Consider the following 23,359-nt stretch of genomic DNA (forward strand, 5'->3'; position numbering starts at 1 on the left):
CAGGAAATAGGACTCCAGTACTATGTTGATTAAAAAAAAATTTTTTTGGGCCTGGTACGGTGGCTCACGCCTGTAATCCCAGCACTTTGCTGAGGCAGGCACATCGCCTGAGCTCAGGAGTTTGAGACCAGCCTGGGCAACATGGCAAAACCCTGTTCTACCAAAAATACAAAAATTAGCCGAGTGTACTGGCATACACATATGGTCCCAGCTACTCAGGAGGCTGAGGTGAGACAATGGCTTGAGCCTAGGAGGCACTGGTTGCAGTGAGCTGAGATCGTGCCACTGCACTTCAGCCTGGGTGACAGAGTGAGACCCTGTCTCAAAAATTAAAAAAAAAAAAAAAAGAAAACAAAATTTTTAAGTTTATCAGGAAAGGCTATAGTCACATGAGTTTTACTTAAAATTTAAAATGCAACCAATAACAACTCTTCTATATTTTGTAATATTACCAGCTGTCCATTCAAAAGTACTAGCACTTCAATTTTAAAATCAGATGGAATAGTCCCTGGATTAATGTTTAAATCACTGTACCTATAACTGATGAGAAATTTTAACAACCTAAGCATTCAACAGAAAAGGATTATTTTAGAAAATCACGTACCAAAAATGCAAGCATTATCAATATAATGAAGACACCAACACTGACAAATTCTACCTAACATTCTCTCCAGCTCTGTGGCACTTAATGCCTAGCATACCTATCCATATGTTTATTTTTATCATCTATTTATCCATCCTCCCTTTATCCTCTATAGCATTTCAGTTCTGTGAGGGCAGAGATTTTTTTTTCTTTGAGACAGGCTGTCGCTCCAGGGTGGAGTGCAGTGGCATGCTCACTGAGGCTCACCGCAGCCTCAACCTCCCAGGCCCAAGCGATCCTCCCACATCTACTTCCTAGGTAGCTAGACCCACAAGCAAATGCCACCACAGCTGGCTATTTTTTGAAGTTTTCGTAGCGACAGGGTCTCCCTATGTGTTCCAGACTGGTCTAGAACTCCTAGGCTCAAGTGATCCTCCCACCTCAGCCTCCCAAAGTGCTGGAATTACAGGTGTGAGTCACCACACCCAGCCATGAGGGCAGAGATTTTCACCTAGTTTTTTTCAGTGCTGAATTCTCAGTATCTGGAGCAAAGGTCCACAGCCGGGGCTGCGGACCAGTCTGTGGCCTGTTAGGAACTGGGCCATACAGCAGGAGGTGAGCAGCAAGTCAGATCAGCAGCAGCATTAGGTTCTCATAGGAGCAAGAACGCTACTGTGAACTGTGCATGCAAGGGATCTAGATTGTACATTCTTTATGAGAAACTAATGCCTAATGATCTGAGTTAGAACAGCTTCATCCCAAAACCATTCCTCCTCCCCATCAGTGGAAAAACTGTCTTCCACAAAACCGGTCCCTGGTGTCAAAAAGGTTGAGGACTGCTGGTCTAGAGCAATGCCTAGCATATAGCAGATGTTCAATACACATTAGTTGAATTCACTGAATGAATACACAATAACTGAAAAAAGATGTTGAACATACTACACCATTTGACTTGATGGTGTGGTAAGCTTGTGGGCAATACTGTTTTTATTTGAAATACTATCAACATTATCCAAAGTTTTGTTGGGTACATTTCTTCTACACATTTATACCTATACTGGCCTGTTTCTGAAGTCTTCAAATAAGGCACAGAAGCACTTCAAAATACATTAAATATATACATACTTGCTTAAATATCTTTCCTTTGGAGTCTACTTTCTAGTTAAATCATATCCAGGGAAAATAATGTATGTTATCAGAGAAGTTTCCCCTAACAATTCCTTCAAGTACTGTAATATTTTCTGGAAATGTTCTAACTAATCCACAAAACTGCTAGCTATGTTTTCTACCAAAACACAACGGATAAGCAGTTGAACTAACCATTATGGTCTAAACCAGAAGTTGTCAACATCTGACAAATGAACGACTGTCATGACTTTGGGGAAGACAGTGCCTATGGTAAAGCTAAACATCCTACAGTACACAACCCCCATCACAAAAAATTACCAAGCCCAAAATTAACAGTACCAAGGCTGTGAAACCCTAGTCTAAATGAAAAGTTTAACCACACCAGTGAATGCACTGTCCTGCTACCACAGAGAAATGAAACCACTTTTTAAAAACAAAAGCTGAAATGCAACTGCAACAGTGCTTCTTTCATGGTCTTTTTTTTTTTTTTGAGACGGAGTCTCACTGTGTCTCCCAGGCTGGAGTGCAGTGGCGCGATCTCGGCTCACTGCAAGCTCCGCCCCCCGGGTTCACGCCATTCTCCCGCCTCAGCCTCCCAAGTAGCTGGGACTACAGGCGCCCGCTACCGCGCCCGGCTAGGTTTTTTTTTTGTATTTTTAGTAGAGACGGGGTTTCACCATGTTAGCCAGGATAGTCTCGATCTCCTGACCTTGTGATCCACCCGCCTCGGCCTCCCAAAGTGCTGGGATTACAGGCTTGAGCCACCGCGCCCGGCCCTTTCATGGTCTTAAAAGCAATAACTGTCATGTATTTGTGAACATTAAAATATTATCATATTATTTATCTACAGCTGGGTGCCATGGCTCATGCCTGTAATTCCAGCACTCTGGGAGGCCAAGGTGGGTGGATCACTTGAGGTCAGGAGCTCGAGATCAGCCTGACCAACATGGTGAAACCCCATCTCTACTAAAAATACAAAAATCAGCTGGGTATGGTAGCATACACCTGTTGTCTCAGCTACTCAGGAGGCTGAAGCACGAGAATCACTTAAACCTGCAGAGGTTGCAATGCACTGCAGAAGTTGCAGTAAGCCAAGATGGTCCCACTGCACTCCAGCCTACGCGACAGAGCAAGACTCTGTCTCAAAAAATAAAAGAAACAAACAAAATTATCTGCAGTAAACAAAGAGAGGAACCTTTGTTCAGAGATCTAGACATCTTCCCAAAAGAATAACTAAATGAATGAATGAAAAGATGATATTACAACATAAATGCAAATATCACCTCAAATACTACCACGCCTAGCAGAATAGCTATTAAAGAAATGGGTGTATATGTGAGTATATGTGCACACATACATATACATGCCAATGATTATGTATGTGTAAGTGGAAAATAGAAGAAAACAGTGAATTTCTCATATTAAACATGAAAGCACTTATGGACCATAAGTATTTCTGCATGTCTTAAATTCCTTCACAAGTGAATGTTAGCATAAGAATAATTAATGAGATGTGTATTGTAATTCCATGAATGTCAACATGGTACATGGTGCTATCATAATTTTAAATGAAAACCAGGCCTTGGCTAAGACTGATACTTTTTCAAACAGGGTAAATGCGCGATTTTTGAAAGAAAAGAAGGCGTAGGATTGGTTTACAATTTATGATCAGAAAGTTGAGTCTTTGAAGAGAAACTTAGTTGTCCCAACAGTACATGATGCTGTCATAATTTTAAATGAAAACCAGGCCAGGTACAACGGCTCACTCCTATAATCCCAGTGCTTTGGGAAACTGAGACAAGAGGATCACTTGAGCTCAGGAGTTCAAGACCTGCCTGGGCAACATAGCAAGATCTTGTCTCTCCAAAAAAATAAAAAAATTTTAAAAATTAGCCAGGCAAGGTGGTGCGCCCCTGTAGTCCCAGCTACTCAGGAGGCTGAGGCAAGAGGATCACTTGAGCCCTGGAGATCAAGGCTGTAGTGAGCTAGGATCACACCACTGCACTCCAGCCTGGCCGACAGCAAGAACATTTTAAAAAACAAAACAAAACAAAAACAAAACAAAAAACAACAAATAAATGAAAACCAATTGAAATGACGATCCTAGTGAAAAATAAATAGTTTCTGATAGATACTACCCGTGAGTCAATGACTTTGCCTCCATTAAATCTCATTGCAATTATTAATTTATAAATTTTCATTCAGGACTGAAAGATTATCTGAATCTTGCAACTTTAAATACATGTCTGCAATTCAGCTAACAGAGGGAACATGGAAACCTATCACTATAAAGAGAATGGCTCTAGAGTTATCTAAAAAGGCTCAAAAAACCTTTATCATACTGGTTTCAGTTCATATTTAATAAATGCAAAATGCTTATTAGGTATCTCAACATAAACATTTGAAAACATTCCTGTAATAATAAAATGAATTCAAAAACTCAAAACAAAAAACCGTAATTTTGGGGGGAGAAAAATTAAAGTGATGAATTGAAAAAAGGGGAGCCTTACTAATAACATTTCGCTTTAAAACCTGTTTTTTGATCCAGATTATACAGTAAAAGAACAGAACTGAATCAGGTTACCCATTCCTGAATATAGCAAGTTCAAAGTGAGCCTTATGATTTAGCTGTACAGAAAACATGTGTAAGAGGGTCACAGAACATCTCTGCATTGACCTTTATACATAAATCAAAGACACCTAATTAACTTAGGCTCACAGTTTAAAATTTAAGAAAAAGACAGATAAACCTTTTCAAAAGAAAATACACTTTCTCTGACAACATAATACTCAAGGATATATACACACATATTATAGAATGCCCAGCTGTGATAGAGATAGGCACAAAGGAAGTAGTTATAATTTCTTAGCATAACTGAAATTTCTTTAGAAGCCCCGATTCAAAAAATAAATGAACTCCATAATACCAAAAAAGCCTGAAAAGGTATAAAATTCAAGAAATATATAATGTTATATGCCAACTTTATACATTTTCCTATATAATGAAGCATGTCCCTCCATTACAAATATATGAATACCATTTGGCTCTAGGAACAGAAGCATTTCCTCACTTCTTGGTTCTTTGACCTTTCTGCTGCCTCTACCCCTATTTTTCCCGTTCCTATTCCACTCTAGCTAAGCACTACTTTTTAGTCACCACCAAAAAAAAACCTAACAAAGATAAATCTTTTTTTGTTTCTTTGGCTTAGAGTCTGATGTTCAATTTGATATTCATTTCCTTTAGGTAAGCGTCCAAGAACAAGTTTTAGGTATATTCCAAGACTAGAATCAAAGTTATCTTCTTGCTTTTGCTAGGAAATTCTATCAAACCAGGGATAAGAAACCCTAATAGTGGTAATATCTCCACTAAGCAACACCTTTGGCTGCTATTGGACATTGTGCCACCACACACATTACCTTACATAAATTTCTCTTCTTTTTCATGACCCCTCCTACTCCTTGTTCTTGTCTCCTCCCTTTCCTCTTCTTCACCTTGTATCTTACACTAATAAGACCAATAACAAAAAGTAAGCAGTACTAGAGGGATCCAGGAAGTTGCCTTTCCTTTGACAAGATCATACAGCCCCAAAAAGCAAAAGAGAAAATAACAAATTAAACTCTAAAATACTATACTTACTGCTTACATGTCAAGATTTCTAAAAGGTAAAGACTAGGAAATTAACAACAAATGACTGATTGATAAGTATCAAATTATGTTACCTTGAGAAAGCTGCATCAAGTGAATATGTAAACTGCCAGGGATAACAGGTTCAGGAAGTTCTTGAAGAAAAAATCTAAGAAGGCTAATAGCTGAGGGAACATCTGCTTCCTTAACCAAATCCACCTCTTCTCCGCTGTCGTATCTCTGCCGAAGCCACTCCACGGTCTCAGCATTTCCATTGACTTGAAAAAGTCCTTGTTGCTCCAGACCTCCTACATTAGTTCAAGGCAATCATTCAATAAGCTGCAAAGTCAACTGCTTGACCATATATATTCATTCTCCTATTAACTTAAAATACTCATACTTTTGGAAAGCCTTTCTTGGCTCCCATGACTTGACTAAAAACCTTCAAATTATACATCTAGAAACATACTATCTCTGTTCTAAGGGATATTCCATTTTATCCCACCCCTTATATCCATTAAAAATATTCCTATCACCCCCACTAAAACTTGTTCTAGGCTGGGCAACTGTCATTTCTAAGTATATGAATTTAAGTAAAAATCACACTAAAATATTAAAAAGAATTTCTAGTTTTTCCTGTTTTGGACATTTCATACAAAAAAAAAAAAATTAAAAATCCAAGGTCAAAAAGGGGTAAGTTGTGTTTATTAAAACAAAAGCTAGCCCTCAAAGTAAGGAAATGTATACCATGTTCCTCAATATAGTCCACAACGTGGCGGACTATGAATGGAACCTCATTGTCTGGATGTCCTCCCTGCTGCAGCTCATCAAGTGGAATTCCAAATATTTTGTTAGCAAGAACGGAGTTGCAGTTACTCAAGGAAGGGGAGGAGCTCTTCCTCATATCTTTTTTGCAGCCAGAAATCAAAGCTGTCTTTTCTGCCAAATGAAAGACAAAAAAAAAAAAAGACTATAATGATTAACAGGTGGCAATATGACTAGATACATTAAAGAAAAATGCTTTACACCTGAATGTGTTCTCATCTATTTAAATATGTTCCAGTTAGCAGGCCCATAGTGTGTTCTACAGATGAAGTTCAGTACAATTATCTAAACATATTCCCTATTACGAAGAGTTAGTGCTGAATGTTCCCTTTAGTGCTTGCATACTTATCAAACAATAGCAAAGTTAATCATCAAAGATATAGCAAGGAGCACTGATGTCCCAAAGACAAATTAAGGACCAAATTTGGCTCCAAGAAAACCTTTACTAAACAAGCTTATTAATGACACAGGTAAATCCAAACCCATTCTGGACTGTGCCATATAAAGCTCATCTAACCCCTCAATTCATAAGTCCAAACGGGAGAGAATCCTTTTTAGAAAGTGATGATCTAATAACCACTTTTTATAAATGATGGGCTAATAAGAACAAGATTAATGAGTTCTTATTTCTACATGATAGAGCAGCTGTAATATATATATATATATTTTTTGAGATGGAGTGGAGTCTCGCTCTATTGCCCAGGCTGGAGTACAGTGGCCTGATCTCGACTCACTGCAAGCTCCACCTCCTGGGTTCATGCCATTCTCCTGCCTCAGCCTCCAGAGTAACTGGGACTACAGGCGTCTGCCACCACACCTGGCTAATTTTTTTGTATTTGTAGTAGAGACAGGGTTTCACCGTGTTAGCCAGGATGGTCTCCATCTCCTGATCTCGTGATCTGCCCGTCTCAGCCTCCCAAAGTGCTGGGATTACAGGTGCCCAGCCTGTAATACATTTTTGTAAAAAAGAAATTTTTCGTTTCTCAACATCAACTTTCAACAAGAGATGTCCTCTTATCAACACTGTTATTTCATTTTTTGACACGGAGTTTCACTCTTTTTGCCCAGGTTGGAATGCAATGGTGCAATCTCAGCTCACTGCAACCTCCACCTCCTGGGTTCAGGCAATTCTCCTGCCTCAGCCTCCCATGTAGCTGGGATTACAGGTGTGCGCCACCACACCCGGCTAATTTTGCATTTTTAGTAGAGACGAGTTTCACCATGTTGGCCGGGCTGGTCTTGAACTCCTGACCTTAGGTGATCTGCCCACCTCAGCCTCCCAAAGCACTGGGATTATAGGCACACATCGTCGCGCCTGGACTTAATAGTGTTATTTCATAATTATCCATAATAAAAAGTTTCAGAACCATCTAGTTCAGAAGAAACAGTTATTTGTCCTAATTTTGTAGGAATTGTGATCAGTAAAGAAGTGGGAGAAAACAATGTCTCAGATGGCCATTTCCAGTATCTGACACATAAGAGAACAAGTAATCCCAAGAAAAATTTATTTTCTAAAATAAACACATTACACATTTATTACTTTATGTAGGAAAAGAGTATTTGTAAAAGAAAGAAAAACTCAAAGGTTGATAATGAACAACATGACACCAGCTGGTCTTTTTTCCATCACCCCAGAAAAACAATTTCTTTCACACTGCAAGAGAAAGATAGCAAATCACAAAGATCAGTCTACTAAAATTCATAAGTTTACAAAAATAAGGTCCACTGGATCAAGTGTATACCCACTGGATCAAGAATGTCACAACATGACTAGGAAACAATGCAGCCAACTTAAAAGAAAAGAAAAAATTAACTTAAGATAGCAAAATACCATACATTTACATAGTCTCAAACAAGCAACATCCATTCTTCGACGTATCTGGTGCCAGCTAAGAACTATAAAACCTCACGTTAAATCATATAGCAGCCACAGGGGCAAGTTTCAAAACCTCTATGGATTTATAGAGCAGGAGATAGTTATCATTTTGAAAACTTACCTTTCAGGACTTAAATACCTAAGTTTAAAAAATGGCTTCTGCACCAGCTACCCTCACTGAGCAAGCATTCTTTTGTCATTTATGGCTGTTTGAGATTATGGCAGAAGATCAGCCTGTAGTTCCTCATTGAAGAAATGCAGAACTCGATCAGTACTTCAGCAGTTAATCTACAAGATAAAAACAATTACTTCAATTTCCCACAACATCTTTAACTGTCAGAAGAGACTATTAATAGAAGCAGCAGTAAAGTCCTCTTAAGACATTACCTATATTGAAAGTTATTCTTCTGTCTGAAAAATGTATTTGTAACCTAAAGGCAATACCTTGCAAAGGTTACAGATGATGATGGAAAACTGGAGAAGAATCTTTCTGCTGAAGATAAATAAATAAACGAATTGCAAAGGAGGATATGTGACAGGACACATCTTCAAGGACTACACCATTCAAATAATCCATTTTCCTCAATTATGTGCAGACACCCTACCCCATCCCATTCCTTACTCATTTCCTCACATACTGAGAACTAAACATGGAAGTATTTTCAAAAGATCAAAGAATCAAAGATATGATTTAAGCTTGCTATTATACTTAAGTACTTTCTTCCTTTTTTGTATACAACATAGTGGTTGTCTGAGTTCCCTAATTTAGAGAAGCAATAGCATATGTTGGAAAAGAGCAAAAAGAAGAGACCCAGAAAGGTTTAGATTCAAATACTAACTCCATCATTTTGTAGATACATGATGGTGAACAACTTCCATGTCTCTGAGCCTAGGTTTCTTTAGATAAAATAAGAAACTACCTGTACAGGCCAGGTGCATTGGCTCATGGCTATAATCCCAGCACTTTGAAAGGCCAAGGTGGGAAGATCACTTGAGCCCAGGAGTTTGAGACCAGCCTGGGCAATACAGTAAGACCCCATCTCTACAAAAAAAATTTAGATATTAGCCAGGTATAGTATTGCCTGTAGTCCCAGCTACTTGGAAGGTTGAGGTGGGAGGATCACTTCTGCCAGGAGGTGGAGGCTGCAATGGCCTGTGTTTGCACTACTGCACTCCAGCCTGGGCAACAAAGTGAGACCCTGTTTCAAAAAAAAAAAAAGAATAATACCTGTACAGCTGTTAAGTTTAACTGAGATAACAAGAGAACTAGTCTCCTCTCTCTTCTTTGCATAATGCTAAAAGACCAGCAATTAGACTAGGGAGAGAGAGGGGAACTTGTTTGGTAAAGTGTTTAATACTTAATCTCATCATCCTCTGTGAATTCTAATGGTATTATTATCCTCTGTGAATTCTAGTCATCTATTAACAAATCTTTTAATAAGCTCAGTAAACTACACTGCAGGACTCTGACCAAGAAACTTCAGGTAAGCAGAAGAGTAATATCAATCAGTGTGGTTTTCAAAGAAGTGTTACACCTCCAGGAGGAACATTAAAAACTGAAGGTAAGGAAAACCATATTCCGACAACAAATCTTTTAGTGGATAATTACTTGCAAAACATCCTGAAATGCTTGCTAAAACATGTAGTTAATCTACCTATCTATCCATTTGAAAACAACTTCAAAGTTAACTTCAGAGATAAGGTATTTAACAGACTTACATTAAAAGTCAAGCTGATACCCTCATGACATAAAGGGGGATGAAAACTCACTACAAAAGTCTGTCAGGGAGCAAGTTCTATACATCACTAAAATGGCTACTCAGTGTTTAGAATGCCTTGTTAATGAAACCAAGAACCTATTTTCTTTTTTCTTTTCTTTTTTTTTTTTTTTTGAGACAGGGTCTCACTCTGTCACCCAGGCTGGAGTGCAGTGGTGCAATTATGGCTCACTGCAGCCTCAAACTCCTGGACCCAAGCAACTCCTGCCTCAATCTCCCAAATTGCTGGGCCTACAGGCACACACCACCACACCCAGCTGTATTTTTAGTAGAGAGGAAGTCTTCTGTTTCCCATGCTGGTCTCAAACTCCTGGCCTCAAGGAATCTCTCCCACCTTGCTGGGATTACAGGCACAAGCCACTGCTCCCAGTCAGGAGCCTGTTATCTCATCTCATGTCCTCTACTACCCCCAACCTCTAACTGGACAACCTGAAAGCACATTTTCCTAAGTTGAGGCTAGGTAGGAATCTATGAATTCATCAGTAAAAATTTACCCTCAACAGTAGGAAAACAATCGAAGGCATCAATCTGACAACTAGCTTCTCCCTCTCCTGAGGATGATGATGGATATAGCAGCAACAAACATTAAATGAGCAGTTATTATATGCCAGGCAGTTTCATGAACTTTACATGTATTAAGGTATTCTTTAACCCTTAGACATTGCAGAGGCTCACCAATTTACTCACAGTCCACCCAAATAATAAGGGTCAGAGGCAGAATATGAAACCAGAGAATGTGATTCTCAAAGTTCTTGAGTTCTTAATCACTATACTATCTTTCCACGTAAATTATCACAATTTATAGTATGATAGAATGTCATAATCTGGTGCTCAAACTGGCCACAGTCTTTTTTCTTTTTTTTGAGACAGGCTGGAGTGCAGTGGCGTGATCACAGCTCACTGCAGCCTCAACCTCCCGGGCCTACGTGATCCTCCTACCTCAGCCTCGAGTAGCTAGGACTACAGGCATGGGCCACCACACCCAGCTAATTTTTATAATTTTTGTAAAAATGAGGTTTCACCACATTGCCCAGGCTGGTCTTGAACTCCTGGGCTCAGGCAATCTACCCACCTCAGCCTCCCAAGGTCCCGGGATTACAGGCATGATCCACCATGCCTGGCCTTATAGTCTTACATATATTTTAGGTCATCACTTATTTCTAGCTTGCAAACAGGTACTTCCAGAGGGCAGGCCTATGGTCTAAGCCCCAGCAGCTAATCTTTCACTTGGGACTTGTATCTAGAGCACACTGCTAAGAACTCTCAGACTGGAGAGTGGCCCAAGGTAACATTTCTGCAAACTGCAAAGTAGTTGACATTATTTAGTCCTGTTTCCTACCCCCTTTCAGAGCTTAAATCATGTAAACACTCCCTTCACATCTGTGGTGGGTTGAATAGTGTTTCCTGCAAACCTAATGTCCACCCAGAACCTCATAATGTGACTTTATCTGGAAATAAGGTCTTTGCAGGTATAATTAGTTAAGGATCTCAAGAGGAAATCATCCTAGATTTAGGGCAGGCCCTAAATCCAATGACTCATGTCCTTATAAGAAGAGGACAAGATACACAGAGACACACAGAGAGAAAGAAGAGCATGTGAAGACAGGGAGAAACTGGAGTTATGCTGCCAGAAGCCAAGAAATGCCAGGAATCACCAGAAGCTGGAAGAGGCAAAGAAAGATTCTCCCCTAGAATCTGCCCTGTGGACACTTCGTTTTGGGCTTCTACCCTCCTGAACTGTGAGAGAAAACTTCCTATTATTTTACAGCCACCTAGTTTGTAGTAATTTGTCATGAAAGTCCTAGAAAATGAATGCAACACCTAAACGACAATATTACATTCTAAAAAAGAAAAAGGAAAACAGCAGCAGGCACCATACGAAAATATCCCAAAGAACTCTAATAAAATGTCCTAGCAGATAGAATCAATAAAATGCAAAGAAAACAGTTCAATAAAAGGACTGACACAAGAGAATACAATGTGTGGACTTTAAAAATAACCAAGTATTTCCAAAAGCATACTGTTATAAATCCAAACAGCAAAATTATACACACACACACACACATATATATATACAGAGAGAGAGAGAAAGGAGAGAGAGAGGGTTTTTTGGTTTTTTGTTTCTTTTTTTTTTTTTTTTTTTGAGACTGAGTCTGGCTCTGTCGCCCAGGCTGGAGTGCAGTGGCCGGATCTCAGCTCACTGCAAGCTCCGCCTCCCGGGTTTACGCCATTCTCCTGCCTCAGCCTCCCGAGTAGCTGGGACCACAGGCGCTCGCCACTTCGCCCAGCTAGATTTTCGTATTTTTTTAGTAGAGATGGGGTTTCACCGTGTTAGCCAGGATGGTCTCGATCTCCTGACCTCGTGATCCGCCCGTCTCGGCCTCCCAAAGTGCTGGAATTACAGGCTTGAGCCACCGCGCCCGGCCGGTTTTTTGTTTCTTTTGAGATAGAGTCTTACTCTGTCACCTAGGATGGAGTGCAGCGACACGATCTCAGCTCACTGCAACCTTTGTCTCCTGGGCTCAAGCAATTCTCATGCCTCAGCCTCCTGAGTAGCAGAGATTATAGGCACGTGACACCATGCACAGCTAATTTTTTTGTATTTTTTGGTAGAGATGGGGTTTCGCCATGTTGGCCAGGCTGGTATCGAATTCCTGACCTCAGGTGATCTGCACACCTCGGCATTACAGGCATGAGCCACCACTCCCAGCCCCAAACAGCAAAATTATTTTAAATACAAGTGACAGTTGCCTAGCATGGTGTTGTTGACGAGGAATAGGAAATGACATTGAATTTTACATCATATACCTCACCACGAGATAACGGTGATTACAAAGCTCTATATATATATACATATATATACATATATATTTTCTTTGAGTCGAGGTCTCACCCTGTTGCCCAGGCTGGAGTACAGTGGCCCAATCATGGCTCACTGCAGCCTCAAACTCCTGGGCTCAAGCAAACCTCCCATTTCAGCCTCCTAAATCACTGGGATTACAGGCATGAGCCACTACTCCTGGCCCAGAAACCATGCAATTAAACACCAATTATCAACAAAGTTGGGTAACATTCAAGAAAGCGTACCTTCATACACCAGCTATCAACCTAAGTTCCACAGGGACTCAAGGTACTTTTGCATTCCATTCAATTTCATTTACATATGCAAATATACACATACATAATACCAGCAAACATACCCCTTTTTCACCCCATGGGCTGAAAAATTTAGTATTGTTGAAATATCCATACAAACCAAAGTGGTCTACAGAGTCAATGCACTCCCCATCAAAATTCCAACAACATTCTTCAAAGAAACAGAAAAAACAACCCTAAATTTTGTACAAAAACATAAAAACCCTGATTAACACAAACAATCCTGAAGAAAATGAACAGAGCTGGAGGCATCACACTAGCCAACTTCCAAATATACTACAGAGCTATATTAACCAAAACAGCATCTACAATCAACTGATTTTTGACAAATGAAACATACCTTTCTTAACAGCACAGAATCTTTACACTTTAAATATCTACTAAAATCAGTAGTGGGGGCCTTTAAAAAGGGGTAGAGCACCAATATCAATACTATAGATAATAACAGCAGACAGTATTTGCCTGTTTCCCCTTTCACTATGATTATAAGTTTCCTGGGGCCTACCCAACCATGCAGAACTGTGAAACAATTAAACCTCTTTTCTTTATTCTGGCAGTTCTTTATAGCAGTGGGAGAATGGACTAACACAATCAGGAAAATACCAAATCAATTAAATCTGTTATTAAGTTCATAGTCACTTTGCCATTAAGTAATTTATCAGATACAAAGTATAACTAACACAGAATTCAGGACTAGAAAGTTTTTAAATTAAAGAGGGCTCTATTGCTCAAAAGGGTGGGAATTTCACTGCCTTAAAAAATAAAACCAAAAAAAGAGTATAACCTATTTCTTGCAATAATGTGGGAAATATTAATATACCTATTCCTAAGAATCTGTTCATCTATGTGCACTTTAACATATTACTTGAAGGAACAATCCTCCATGGTGATTCCACAAAAGTACAAGGAAAATGGAATCAAGCATATTTTGTAGGACTACAGTTGTCAAATTGTGGTAATAGATATAGCACATATATTTCACAGGTTACAATCACTATACCTAACACATTTCACCCATAGATGGCTCATTATTCCTCTCTTATTCAAAGTATTCAGATAAAAAGTGGTTACTCAGCCGGGCGCGGTGGCTCAAGCCTGTAATCCCAGCACTTTGGGAGGCCGAGATGGGCGGATCACCAGGTCAGGAGATCGAGACCATCCTGGCTAACACGGTGAAACCCCCTCTCTACTAAGAAATACAAAAAATAGCCGGGCGAGGTGGCGGGCGCCTGTAGTCCCAGCTACTCGGGAGGCTGAGGCCGGAGAATGGCGTGAACCCGGGAGGCGGAGCTTGCAGTGAGCTGAGATCCCGCCACTGCACTCCAGCCTGGGCTACAGAGTGAGACTCCGTCTCAAAAAAAAAAAAAAAAAAAAAGTGGTTACTCCTGGAGATAATCTATTGGTAAACAGCTTGGCTAATTTTGAGAAACTCTCAAAAGGGTTTCATGGACATAGTCAATTATCTTATAACCTCCAATCATGATGTCAAGCTATTCAAATCAGAACAAAAGTAACAAAGTCCCATAAACGGATAAAAATCCCTTGTGACTAAATCCTCTCATCTATCTTTCTAACTGATCTCCTTATTCTAAAATCTAATCGACATTCCCCCTGCACAAATAAATCATCTACACTAGAGTTTTTTAGAAAGGGTCCATCATTGTGCTGATCCTTGAGGAAGAGCTAATTTAGCAGATACTCACTTTGACTTAATAGAAAATCATGCAGATTAGTGGGCCAGTGACTTTGGAGTGCATTTGGGAAAGGGAACCTGTCGGCAGCCATCTTGCTCCAGCTCATTACAAGCTTCTTTTTTTTGGGGGGGGGGGGGGGCAGGGACAGAGTCTTACTCTGTCACCAAGCTGAAGTGGAGTGCAGTAGTGCAATCTCGGCTCACTGCAACCTCCACCTCCCGGGTTCAAGTGATTCTCCTGCCTCAGCCTCCAGAGTAGCTGGGACTACAGGTGCCCGCCACCCATGCCCGGCTAATTTCTGTAATTTTAGTAGAGACGGGGTTTCACCATGTTGGCCAGGATGGTCTCCATCTTTTGACTTCGTGATCCGGCCGCCTCGGCCTCCCAAAGTGCTGGGATTACAGGCATCAGCCACTGCGCCCAGCCCACAAGCTAATTCTTTACTCAGGAGACAAGCATTTAAAGTGTCACCTTTCCTCATACCTTCCTAAGTAGGATTAAACATTCCTCTACCACTCTTCTCTGTTTTTTAAATGCTGATGTGTGAACCATATACAACTCTAGAAATGACTACTGGCAGCTATTTCAAGAGGTAATCCTTGGGGAAGTTTCTTCAACTGTCTAAACACAGATACCTCATGGTCTCCCTGGCACTCCAAAGTCACTAGTCCACTAATTTGCATGATTTTCTATTAAGTCAAAGTGACTATTCGCTAAATCAGTGCCTCCCCAAAGTATCAGCACAATGATGGACCCTTTCTAAAAAACACTGTAACTTAGATGATATAAAATATCTAAAAAAGGTCCGGCGCAGTGGCTCACACCTGTAACCTCAGCACTTTGGGAGGCCAAGGCAGGTTGATCATTTGAGGTCAGAAGTTCGAGACCAGCCTGGTGAAACCCGTCTCTATTAAAAACACAAAAAAATTAACCGGGTGTGGTGGTACACACCTGTAGTCCCAGCTACTCAGGAGGCTGAGGGAAGAGAATCCCTTGAATCCAGAAGGTGGAGGCTTCAGTGAGCCGAGATTGCATCACTGCACTCCAGGCTGGGTGACAGAGCAAGACTCCATCTCAAATAAATAAAATATATGTATTAGATAATGCATGTTCTAGTCAGTTGTGTGTGCATACAATCTCAGTTTTGACAAATTTTGATTCTTCAAGACTCCTCCACTCTAGTAACCTTTCACCTTTTCTCCACAGAAAACATACACAGGCAAGGCCTACCAGACTGATAGGAGTAAGACGACTAGCTTATCATTTTTCATAGCTCGTTAATACAAAACTACAATACACTTCATTTTTTTCAGGTAAGGGGTATTATGAGTAATTCTACAATTTGGTCTAGCCAAATAGGTCTCCTGAGATTAAAACATTTTTTTTTTGCACAGACTTGTATAAAAACTGGAAAAAATAAATAAATAAATAAGGGAAGCTGGTACACGAACAAAAAAGCAGTGGTTAAACTTTGTTTCTATATCTTCCCCACTAGATTGTGAACTTTAACCATAAAATATGCAAAAAACGGCCAAGTGCTGTGGCTCACACCTATAATCCCAACACTTTGGGAGGCTGAGGTGGGCAGATCGCCAAAGGGCAGGAGTTCAAGACCAGCCTGGCCAACATGGTGAAACCCCATTTCTACTAAAAACACAAAATTAGGCCGGGCGCAGTGACTTACGCCTATAATCCCAGCACTTTGAGAGGCCAATGTAGGCGGATCACCTGAGGTCAGGAATTCGAGACCAGCCTGGTCAACATGGTGAAACCCCATCTTTACAAAAAATACAAAAATTAGCCAGGCATGGGCCGGGTGCGGAGGCTCACGCCTGTAATCCCAGCACTTTGGGAGGCCGAGGCATAAAAGACTTGCAATATTTCCTTCTCTAGTAGAAATCTAGTAAATGTCATTATCTTGTCAGTGTACCACATTTTCCTCAACCTAGGTCTTTTATACTTGCTAGTTCACTGACCTGAAACACTCTCCCAAGCTTCCTCCTTCCCATAATCAGCTCAAGTCCCAGCCCTGGAGAGGCTTTCTTCAACCCACTCAATTTAATAGTCTCACCTATTAATTTATCTAGGCTGTAGCATTCCTTGGCTCCAAAATATTCATCACAAGTTTTTTGTTTTGTTTTTTGAGACAGGGTCTCACTCTGTCTCCCAGGCTGGAATATAATGGCACGACCATAGCTCACTGCAGCCTCAAACTCCTGGGCTCAAGCAATCCTCCTGCCTCAGCCCCCTGAGTAGCTGGGACTACAGGAGCATGCCACCATGTCTGGCCTTTTTTTTTTTTGTAAAGAGAGAGTGTCCCTATGTTGCCCAGGCTGGCCTCAAACTCCTAAGCTCAAGTGATCCTCCACCCTTGGCCTCCCAAAGTGCTGGGATTATAGGTGTGAGCCACTGTGAGCCTTGCCTACCACAAGTTTTATTACATATTCATTTCGTGTTTGTTTAATGGCTGTTTCTACCAACAGAGCATAAGCTCACTACAAGTCCACCAGTGGGCTTTTTTTAAAAAACAGGTTTATTAATGTATAATTTACACACTAAAATTCACCAGATTCAAGTGTTCAATGACTTTTACTAAATTTACTGTTATGCAACCATTAGCCACATGACTACTTGGGTTTTGCTCCTCAATGTATTTCTGGCACTTAGGAGCTAAATAAATATCTGATTAATAATCTGATAATAAGTTATTCTCTTTGTTTGTTGTTGTTTTTTTCTGGCAGGATCTCACTCCATCGCCCAGGCAGGAGTGCAGTGGCACAATCTCGGCTTCGCCGCAGCCCCGGCTTCACCACAATCTCGATTTCCCAGGGTCAAGATCCTCCCACCTCAGCCTCCCAAGTAGCTGGGACTACAAGCGTGCACCACCATGCCTGGCTAATTTTTGTGGTTTTTATAGAGACAGAGTTTCACCATGTGGCCCAGGCTGGTCTGGAACTCAGTCTTGAACTTAAGCGATCCACCTGTATCAGCCTCCCTAAGTGTTGGGATTACAGGTGTGAGCCACTACGCCCAGCTAACAATTCTTGTAAATTCAATACTACTATCTATTTAGTGTAATGTGTGAAATGAGTTGGTACATTAAAATAGCCTTTATTAGGCCAGGCACGGTGGCTCACGCCTGTAATCCCAGCACTTCGGGAGGCTGAGGCGGGCAGATCACGAGGTCAGGAGATTGAGACCATCCTGGCTAACACGGTGAAACCCGTCTCTACTAAAAATACAAAAAATTAGCCAGGCGTGGTGGTGGTGGGCACCTGTAGTCCCAGCTACTGGGGAGGCTGAGGCAGGAGAATGGCGTGAACCCAGGAGGTGGAGCTTGCAGTGAGCTGAGATCGCACCACTGCACTCCAGCCTGGGCAACAGAGCAAGACTCCGTCCCACAAAATAAAGAAAACAAGCAAACAGACAAACAAACAAAAAAAAAACAGCCTTTATTACATTACATTCCAAATACCCTTTATTATTTCCATTTTGAATCAAAGTTGGCTACTCACATATTAACCTACTGCCTCTCTCATAGAAACCCCTAACCTTTCTACGGCTTGGCGAACACCCACTGTGGTCAGGTTCATATACACATACCATACTTCCCTTTTCTTAATCAAGTAACCCCCTCCTCCACTCCTAGCCATGTTACAAAACACTTTATAAACAAAGGAAAGTTCTTTCATAAGAATATATTCATTAGCCTGCTATGGTGGCTCTTGTCTGTAATCCCAACACCTTGACAGGCTAAAGTAGGAGGATCATTTGAGCCCAGGAGACTCCATCTCTATTTAAAAACAAACAAACAAACAAAAAAACCAGGTACAGTGGGCTCATGCCTGTAATCCCAGCATTCTGAGAAGCTGAGGTGGGCGAATCATCTGAGGTCAGGGGTTCAAAACCAACCTGGCCAACATGGCGAAACCCTGTCTCTACTAAAAATACAAAAATCAGCTGGGCGTGATGATGGGTGCTGGTAATCCCAGCTACTTGGGAGGCTGAGGCAGGAGAATCACTTGAATAGGGAGGCGGAGGTTGCAGTGAGCCAAGATCACATGCCATTGCATTCCAGCTTGAGCGACAGAGCAAGACTCTGTCTCAAAAAAAAAAAAAAAAAGGAATGACTTCATTGATGAAAATATAGTCTTCACTTAATGTATGCACCTTCGTAACACTGATGTGATGGAAATAAGTTCTTGGTACAATACATTTCTAGTCAAGACCTAAATATAGATCTATTAACACTAAGTAACTGAAAACGATTTTCAGATATAAAAGCAGCCTCTTCACTGTGTCAAATTTAGTTTAGCCTAAAGCTGCTTCCGTATTTTAAATTCGGCCCAAAAGTTTTTCATACCTAGTAAACTGTAACCTAACTGGATGTGTAAAGAGACTGTAACCTACTCTTACACCAATCACAGAGTTTTAGTCAAAGGTGGGCAACTGTCAAATCATGTTCAGATAAGGCAAATGCTGAGCTGTAACCAATCCAGTTTGTTTCTGTACCTCACTTCTATTTTCTGTATGTCACTTTCCTTTTTCTGTTCATAATTATTATCCAACCACATGGCAAACCTGAAGTCCCTCTGAACATATTCTAGGTTGGGAAGGGTGCCCAATTTGTGTATCATTCTTTGCTCAATTAAACTCTGTTAAATTTAAGAAGGCTTTTTTAAATTTTTTTTCTTTTTTTTAGAGACAACGTCTTACTATATTGCCCAGGCTAGCCTCAAACTCCTGGGTTCATCCTCTCACCTCGGCCTCTCAAGTACAAAGGTCTACAGGTGTGCACCACCACACCTGGTCAGGTAAATTTTTCTTTTAACAACTGGATGGATAACCTGTAAAACAGAAATGTTCTACTTCTAATACTCTGAAAATCGAGTATTCATTTTCAGAAATGCTAGGTCTTTTAACTCATTTAGAAAATAAATTCAAAAACAATAGCTACACCTACAACTCAACAACAACAAAAAAACCCAATTCAAAAATGGGCAATGGGTCTGAATAGACATTTCTCTAAAGAAGACAAACAAAAGGTCAATAAGCAGAAGTCTGTCACTAGCCTTCAGAAAAATGCAAATCAAAACCACAATAAAATCCAAAAAGGTTATTGTCAAACAAACCAACCAGCAAACAATAACAACTGTTGGCAAGGATGTGGAGAAAATGGAACCCTTGTGCACTGCTAGTGGTAACATAAAATGGTACAGGTGCTGTGGAGTAAGGCAGTTCCTCAAAAAATTGAATGTACCCAGCGCAGTGGCTCACGCCTGTAATCCCAGCACTTTGGGAGGCTGAGGTGGACGGATCACCTGAGTTCGAGACCAGCCTGACCAATATGGAGAAACCCCGTATCTACTAAAAATACAAAATTAGCCGGGCGTGGTGATACATACCTGTAATCCTAGCTACTCAGGAGGCTGAGGCAGCAGAATGACTTGAACGGGGGAGGCGAAGGTTGCGGTGAGCTGAGACAGTGCCATTGCACTCCAGCCTGGGCAAAAGGAACGAAACTCCATCCCCCCCCCCCCAAAAAAAAAAAAATTGAACGTAAGGCTGGGCAAGGTGGCTCACGCCTGTAATCCCAACACTTTGGGAGACAGAAGCAGGGAGATTATCTGAGGTCAGGAGTTTGAGACCAGCCTGGGCAACACGGCAAAACTCCGTCTCTACAAAAAATACAAAAATCAGTCAGGCGCAGTGGCAAGCACCTGTAGTCCCAGCTACTCGGGAGGCTAAGTCAGAAGAATCGTTTGAACCTGGAGGGCAGAGGTTGCAGTGAGCTGGGATTGCACCACTGCACTCCAGCCTGGGCGACAGTGATACTCTGTCTCAAAAAAAACAAACAAACAAACAAAAAAACAGTAATTTATACTATTATAGTCCCCAAGTTTAAAATTTGTATACGATGATGGAGGAGCTATGCAGCGATGGATTAAGGTTATTAATAAATGATTATAAAAGCAGTTATTTTATTGGTGGGGAAACATTGACAAGTCAACAGATTCATTTCAGCCATTTTCTGTCCTAAAACAATGACATTCTAATAAAAAACACACTAACATTTACACCACCCAATGAATTATGCCACTGCAATACGCCCTTCTACATTTTCCAAGAACGTAAGCTGTGTCACACAGGTGTCTAAATTAGTAATAATATTAAATTGGAGAAACTATTACTCCAACTTTAAAAGCAGCACGGATTAAAAAAGTAAGAAGGGGGCAAGGCACGTTGACTCGCCTGTAATCCCAGAACTCTGGGAGGCTGAGGCAGGCGGATCACTTGAGGTCAGAAGTTCGAGACCAGCCTGGCCAACATAGTGAAACCTCGTCTCTACCAAAAACACAAAAATTAGCCGGGCGTGGTAGCGGGCGCCTGTAGTCCCAGCTACTCAGGAGGCTGAGGCAGGAGAATCGCTTGAACCCGGGAGGAGGAGGTTGCAGTGAACCCAGATCGCTCCACTGCACTTCAGCCTGTGCGACAGAGCGAAACTCTGTCTCAAGGAGAAAAAAAAAAAGAAGGGGCTCCCAGTGGATATACAAATTATTATCAGTTCATTCAATTCCATCAACAAGCACTTAGTAAATGCACAGTACCTGTGAGAAAACCAGGCCAACAAGCATTTCAAGGTTACCAAAAAAGGAGAGTTGAAAATAGCCTCACACTAATCCAGCTCTAAAAAGACAAATAATTCAAAACCACCCTTTAATGTCTGTCTCTCTAAACAGGTGCACCCCAGTTAATATTAATAGTCTGCATTACTATTGGTAATGATTCTGGCTACCATTTTAGATTATAAGATCCTTCAAAGTAAATGCCCAACTTTTTTCATTGATTAGAAGGCGAAACGGGGAACCAAATGAAATAATCCACCATCTTTCTAAAAGTCAGTTTGATTTCAACTGATTACAAACAAAAAGGGCTTAACAGTTTCCCACTGCGCACATGTGCCAACCGATTCCATTTCCTACAACCTCATCTAGGAAACCAGGCGTGCCACGTGAACCCTAATGTTATACAAAGTGTCCCCCTCCAGCCTGGCCTATGCAGAGCGCATTCTAGACAAGGCCCCTAGTGTACCAACAGCCCAATTTTGGCTATATTCTCTGAGCGATTTAAGGAAGTCTGCAACCACTCATCTCACGTGACCTTAAAAAGGGGCGCAGCTGAGCCCAGAATAAACCACACTCCTTTTTCTTCTATATCAACTTCACTGCCCAGTATGAAGGAAGTGGGCGGGGAAGAGGCGCAGCGCCAGCGGGCAGGATAGGTCAGCAAAGAAACGTGGGGTGTCGCGCCATCTACTCTGGAGGGGCTGGAGGTGAGGGGCACGCCCGCTCACGGCACTGCAGCCGCTGCAAATCCAAGGCTGCCACACCCCCCGGCACGGCTTCATCTTCCTCTTTCTCCAGCGGAAAGGGGGCCCTCTCCACGGAACGCCCCACCTGCTGTAGTCCTCCACACCCCGAAACGCAACGCCCAGGAGCAGGCGCTGGTGGGAGGCGGTGCTGGGGGGCAACAGGCGGCGAAGGGCCGCGGCGACCTGCAACCCGCGCATGCGCAGATCCGGGTACCCGCCCGTTTACCTACCGTTGGAACCGCGATGCCCCGTTCCCTGGCCGCAGCCGCTTCTCCAGGACCCGCGGGGACCGCAAGAGGGCGAGAACTGAGGCCCCAAGTGGCTCCGCGGCCGGGAAGCCTCTTCCTGGGGCGGCCGCTGACGGGAGGTTAAAGCTACGGCTGTGGCGCGGGGCCAGCCCGGTAAGCGACTCCCGGATATCCCCGGCGGTGGTGGCGGCGGAGACGCGGAAGAGGGGGCCGGAGTGGCGACAGAGGCGACGGCTGAGGTGCAGAGCCTCCCTAACGGCGAGCGGGAGGAGCGCGGCTGGCGGGCGGAGGCCGGGCCGGACGTGACGTGCGTGGGAGGGGGCGGGGCGGGCCGCTGGCGGGGGCGGGGCGGCGAGGGTCCCCACCCCCACAGCATCCCGGGCCGCGGCCCTGGGTCCTGCAGGCTTGAGGACCGCGGTTCCTCTCCCACCAGTTGGGCTCCTGAGTTAGGGTGCGAGCAGCCAGGCGCGGGCCCAGGGCGGGTTGTGGGATCCTCGATTTGGGAGATTGGGAAGCAGAGAGGACACTGGGGAGAGGAAGTAGGAAAGATAAAGGGAAAATCCGGAACACAGAGATCGCTTCTGGTCTCTGCAGAGGAAGCCATGCCCCTCCCTGCAGGCGGCCAGAAAAACCCGGGGCCCCCATATCCAGGTGAGGAGCACAGAGACCTGAACCGAAAACCGCAGGGAGAGGCCTAAGCGGTGACTCCCGTTCCCATTCCCAGAGATGTGAGTTAGGTCCGGTACCACGGGGCTGCACCTGCGTCCTGCCCGCCCCCACCCTACCCCTTCACCTAAGGACCTGACCTAGACTCCAGAAAGAACTGTAAGGCTTCGGTACCTTGACAGTCTGGGACTGTGGAAGTCGACAGGCTGCGGGCTCACTGGGAGCTTCGTATACTAAAATCAGCCAGCTCCGGAGGCAGAGCTGAAAGGAGGCAGAAAGAATGAGCTCTCTGAACTTGAGAGTTGGTACTTACTTGTATAGCTACCCAGACCAACCCTACAACTCCCTTGAGCTCACAAAGGTATGAATATTCAGCCAATCTCTTCTTTGCTATAGTCTGTTAAGGGC

At 42.4% G+C, this 23,359-nt stretch overlaps 1 protein-coding gene across 4 annotated transcripts in view; it reads right to left on the reverse strand.

Annotated features, from left to right (window-relative positions):
* Positions 1 to 23,359, reverse strand: part of FAM13B (family with sequence similarity 13 member B) — a 98,158-nt gene that overhangs the window by 69,716 nt on the left and 5,083 nt on the right. For 2 of the 4 annotated variants that reach the window (XM_025387848.1, XM_025387846.1), the window contains exons 1-4: positions 22,268 to 22,598; positions 8,159 to 8,325; positions 6,084 to 6,275; positions 5,432 to 5,644 (exon numbers count right to left, since the gene is read on the reverse strand). In XM_025387848.1, coding sequence (XP_025243633.1) covers positions 5,432 to 5,644; positions 6,084 to 6,240 — 370 coding nt within the window. In that variant the 5' untranslated portion in view covers positions 6,241 to 6,275; positions 8,159 to 8,325; positions 22,268 to 22,598. Of the gene's footprint in view, positions 1 to 5,431; positions 5,645 to 6,083; positions 6,276 to 8,158; positions 8,326 to 22,267; positions 22,599 to 23,359 lie in introns of those variants that run through there. The other 2 variants (XM_025387847.1, XM_025387849.1) reach the window with 2 other exon arrangements.

Source organism: Theropithecus gelada, chromosome 6 (genome assembly GCF_003255815.1).
Source record: "Theropithecus gelada isolate Dixy chromosome 6, Tgel_1.0, whole genome shotgun sequence".
NCBI lineage: Eukaryota > Metazoa > Chordata > Mammalia > Primates > Cercopithecidae > Theropithecus > Theropithecus gelada.